The sequence below is a fragment of the Ictidomys tridecemlineatus genome, chromosome 2, assembly GCF_052094955.1.
Source record: "Ictidomys tridecemlineatus isolate mIctTri1 chromosome 2, mIctTri1.hap1, whole genome shotgun sequence".
Lineage (NCBI taxonomy): Eukaryota > Metazoa > Chordata > Mammalia > Rodentia > Sciuridae > Ictidomys > Ictidomys tridecemlineatus.
In genome coordinates this window covers 64,594,009-64,598,834 of record NC_135478.1, presented here as the reverse complement: position 1 = coordinate 64,598,834, position 4,826 = coordinate 64,594,009, and the positions used below count along the sequence as shown (strand labels likewise).

The following is a 4,826-nucleotide window of genomic DNA, read 5'->3' as shown; positions in this document are numbered from 1 at the left end:
GTATTTTTATCTTTTTAACACAACAAGAGTTTTAATACTAGTCCTAAATTCTTATTTTATTGGTTCTTCAATATTAAGATGTCATATCTTAATATTAAAAATGTAGAGTTTTAGACTTTAGATATTGCCTGAGGAAAATAAACAATTACATGAAATATGATAAAAGTGGTCTTGACAGTCTCTCAAAGTAGAAATTCCTACTGTCCTTCCAAGTGGATGTTACAGGTGTATCAGGGATGCTGATCACTTGTAGTTCCAGGGGAAGCTGAGTAGACCTTGGGCCCCAGTGCTCCTAAACTAGCCATTTCAGCAGGAAGCAACTTCAACTGTTGACTCACATTCTGACAAGGCAATGGGAAATTTATTTTTTCCTCTAAACATAATGAACCTGTAAAGGAAAGATACTGCTACCATGTGCTATGCATGCTGAAAGAAAGTCCCTAATTGTCATGGGAGTATGGCATAGTAACATACATGACAGAACCAACACTTCTCTATGGGTCTGTACAGTGATGGCAAAGTAACAGAGAAGAAGGTAAGAATCGTTTTTGTATGTGTGGTGCTGAGGATTGAATCCAGGCCCTTGTACATGTGAGGCAAGCACTCTACCAACTGAGCTATATCCTTAGCTTAAGAATCACTTTCATAACAGGAGAAAAACTAGGGGAAAAATGCAATAGCATGATGAATAGGGAAACGCTAGAATCAACTAAACACATCCTCTGTTTTTTATTTCCTATTCCCTCTACTAATTTTTTAACTGAGTAACAGTTTTCAAAATTATCTAAGACAAATTCTTTTAATTAATGGTGGACTATAGATATTTCTAAGTATTGAAGGAAATGGAGGTGAGAAGTACAGTAACATGAGTGAAGATACAATTCCAAGGAATACTTTACATCTTTACCAAATGAGTACCATGGGAGACATGTACCAAGGAATGAAATTACTCCAGGGCCTTGAGGAATTTCAGAAGATGTGCTCTATGTAAACTAAATTCCTTTTCTGGGATGGAAAAGTAGTGCCAGCAAGAAAGTTGTCATTGCATGGTTGCCCATTTCTCAGAGAGCTCTAGAGATCCTTCAAGTTGCGGATGAGGATGTGGGAAGTTATTAAGGAAAAAAGTATCTGAACTTGATCCTTGGAATCATGATAGGTAAACAGATATTTATCAAATTATTTCATATGTGCCCTGAATATACATTGCTATAAAAACTTTACAAGGAAAATATTTTAGAACAAACAGAAAACCACAGAAGGGTAGCCAGCCATTGCAGATAGGAAAAGACCATTTGAAATGGGGAATGATCATATATTTTCCAATATGGAAAATTTCTGTATGGGATTGGATCTAGACCTATTCTATTTTAGAAAGATGATAAGAAGATATAATTTTATAACTTCTGCGAGAAATCATAGAAGACAAAAATATAGCCAAATACTGCAAACAGTTTCCTGATATTAAATCAGGGGACAATATCAATTTATTCATTCACCAAATAATAATAAACACAGAATACATGTTAGTTCCTATGATAGATTGGAAACCAGAACAATGAAAAAGAAACCTTGATTTTCACATGAATTGGACTCAATAAGATAATAGACATTAAAGTTGAGGGAAAATGAGATAATTCACTAGGGTTGGAAGTTAAATACTACAATTTCTCTTTAAATTCTCACTTATAAATAATAAATATATAAAGCTATACTAATATTTAATGTACAAATTGGCATGAAATTCCTTTTTGAGCCCAAATGCAAGACCTCATATGTGCTGTATAACTTCTTGAGATAACCTGATGAAACTGTGGGAGTTCAATAAGACAGGTGACCTTGCTCCAATTTGAACTGTTGTAAGTTAAACACACTAGTTAAGTATCTCGACAGATCACATTGTCTAGTTTTAATAAAACACACACCAAAAATGAGGAAGAAATCTTAAAAGATTTTTATAAAGTAGTCCACAAACGGCAGGCAATTGTCTTAATATAAGTATAACTAAATAGTTAGAAACTGATCTTGATTCTTCTTTATTTTTTATCAGACACTTATGAGTTAAAATCAATAATACTTCCATGAGGTCTAATATAGTCATGTTCATTAATAGTATTGATATTGACTAAAGGGCGCTTTCTCTAAATAAGTCCCGAAAAGGGGCACTTTCCTGCAGCTGCGGCCAGCGGTGCCAACGTCAGGCTCTCCCCCAGCGGTGCTGACGTCGGTGGCCCGGCCCCGGTGACCTCATCGCCTGGACTGCAGCGGATGGGGGGGGGGGCCGGGAGAGGCGGGGGCGGCCTGGCGCAGGCAAAGGCTGCAGGGCCTGGGCGTGGCTGCTGTATCTCTCTCCAGAGCAGAGCCGAGCCCAGCCGATCGCCCGCTGCGTGCGCCCCCGCGCCTCCGCGCCTTGGCTGGCCTCAACTCCCTGGAGGCGGTGTAACGCAAGATCCACGCCCTGCAGCAGCAGGCGGTCGAGTCGGAGGACCGCGCTCAGAGCCTGCAGCGGGAGCTGGACGGGCGAGCGGGAGAGGCGCGAAAAAGCCAAAGATGATGTGGCAGCTCTCAACAGACGCATCCAGTTGGTGGAGGAGGAGCTGGACAGGGCCCAGGAACGGCTGGCCACCGCCCTGCAGAAGCTGGAGGAGGCAGAAAAGGCTGCGGATGAGAGCGACAGGGGAATGAAGGTGATACAAAACCGCACCATGAAGGACAAGGAGAAGATGGAGATTCAGGAGATGCAGCTCAAAGAGGCCAAGCACATAGCCGAGGAGGCCGACCGCAAGTACGAGGAGGTGGCTCGGAAGCTGGTCATCCTGGAGGGCGAGCTGGAGAGGGCAGAGGAGCGTGCGGAGGTGTCTGAACTAAAATGTGGGGACCTGGAAGAAGAACTCAAGAATGTCACTAACAATCTGAAATCGCTGGAGGCTGCATCTGAAAAGTGCTCTGAAAAGGAGGATAAATATGAAGAAGAAATTAAACTTCTGTCAGACAAGCTGAAGGAGGCCGAGACTCGCGCTGAATTTGAAGAGAGAACAGTGGCCAAACTGGAAAAGACGATCGACGACCTGGAAGAAAAACTTGCCCAGGCCAAAGAAGAGAACAATGGGCCTACATCAGACACTGGATCAGACACTAAATGAACTTAACTGTATATAACCAGAACCGGAAGAGTCTTGTTCCAACAGAAAACCTAGAGCTCCATGTTTTTCTCTTCTTTTGTAACAAGTTTCTTTTGTTATTGCATCTTGCTTTGCTGGGATTTCAAGCAAATTATGATTATGTGACCAAATATTTTGTATCAAAGAAGCTTTGGGCACCAGTTAAATCTAATTCCTCCTCCTTTTTTTTTTTTTTTAATTTCCAAATGGCACCAGCTTTCTCAGCTCTACTTTTATCCTTTATCATTTATTCCTAAGGTAGGCAGGGCGTTTCATACTGAGCACACTCCCTTCAGATGGAGGGCTTTTGGTTCCTGGGAATATAGTCAACCCCACACTTTCAAGAATAGGCTCCGATGTCTAGTCATGGGTTGATTTAAGATGCTAACGGGTGTAGATTCTGGGTCACTGTTGGCCAAGTTACAGGAGGCTAGGGACCATACAATAAAATGGGTGGGGATTTCCCATCCAGAGCAAAAAAAAAAAAAAAAAAAAAGAGCCATCGTGGGAAACCATGAACCATAGATAAACCTAGTCATCCCGCCCTTCTCCACACTCCACTGTGCAGAATACATATCCTTGGAGCAGTCAGCTTGACAGTGCTTGGGAAATAGTCATAATATTTACCCAGTTATTGCCTGGATAATCCTTGATGCTATGTTCTACATTTTTCTTTCATTCTAAAGTTGTCCTCTGATGAGCAAGTGTCTTACTTATTCTAATAATGACCCAAACTTGTCGGCTCTCGGGGTTATACCTGAGCAGGAATATTGTGCAGTACAGTCCTGTTAGGGTCAGCCATATCAAAAAGACTGCTAGCCATCCATAAATTACACAGAAGAGTTGTTTTGGTTTTTTTTCTGTCAACAAACATGTTGGGCAGAAGGGGTCTCTCTGGCAGCAAAGTAGATATAGAAAAGTAATTGGCCTGATGTCATCTCCATCCATCAGGGAATGGCAAATTATCCAAGATGTGAATTCCTTCTTTGGGACCAAGTTAATAAAATACCAAGAAACTCCTGATGAAACTGGATATGGAGAACTTTTAGGCAGGGGTTGCACATTTTGGCTTTGTTGTATTTTTGCTTTCTTGGTCAACATCTCAGAGCTGAAACATTCCACATTTCCCCAACAGTGTGGGGACCAACTTAAGTTTATAATTCTGACTAAATTCACCCTGCTTCCAGCTTATCCAAATCCCCTGCCCCTCACTCCTATTTATTAAGCATCACACTACCCAGGAGAGAGACACTAGCAAATTGTGCAGCTGAATAAAATCCACAGTTTTCTTTAGATCCTTGTGACTGTATCATATGTAATAGTATCACTTTTTCTACATTTTGGTCAAATAAATTTTTACATAAATGAAAAAAAATATTGACTAAAATATAATTATTAAAATCTAATGAGAAGTTTTCTACTAATAGGAAATTTTGAAAATTATTTTCAAAAAAGAAAATAATTAATATTACATTCACTTTTCCTCATTCTTTTTCTATTTCTATAATTGGCAAAGTTTTATAATTAGATATCATTTATTTTATTATGTTTATATTTTAATACAGGCCATAATTTACATATTGTGTTAGCTTTTCATTGCTGTGACAAAATACCTGATAAAATCAACTCAGTGAAGGAATGATTTATTTTGTCTCACAATATCAGAAA

General features: G+C 39.9%; 1 protein-coding gene across 1 annotated transcript; it reads left to right on the top strand.

The window, feature by feature from the left end:
* Positions 1-2,522: 2,522 nt before the first annotated feature.
* LOC101959803 (uncharacterized) lies at positions 2,523-3,319 on the top strand. Its single transcript, XM_005342669.5, has one exon. It carries the CDS (start codon positions 2,679-2,681, stop codon positions 3,138-3,140), a length of 462 nt encoding a protein of 153 aa, XP_005342726.2. The 5' UTR covers positions 2,523-2,678; the 3' UTR covers positions 3,141-3,319.
* The last annotated feature ends 1,507 nt before the right edge of the window (positions 3,320-4,826 follow it).

What these genes read in the sequence shown, in the direction of transcription:
- LOC101959803 (XM_005342669.5), top strand. Translation starts at nt 2,679, where the DNA reads ATGAAGGTGATACAAAACCGCACCATGAAGGACAAGGAGAAGATGGAG.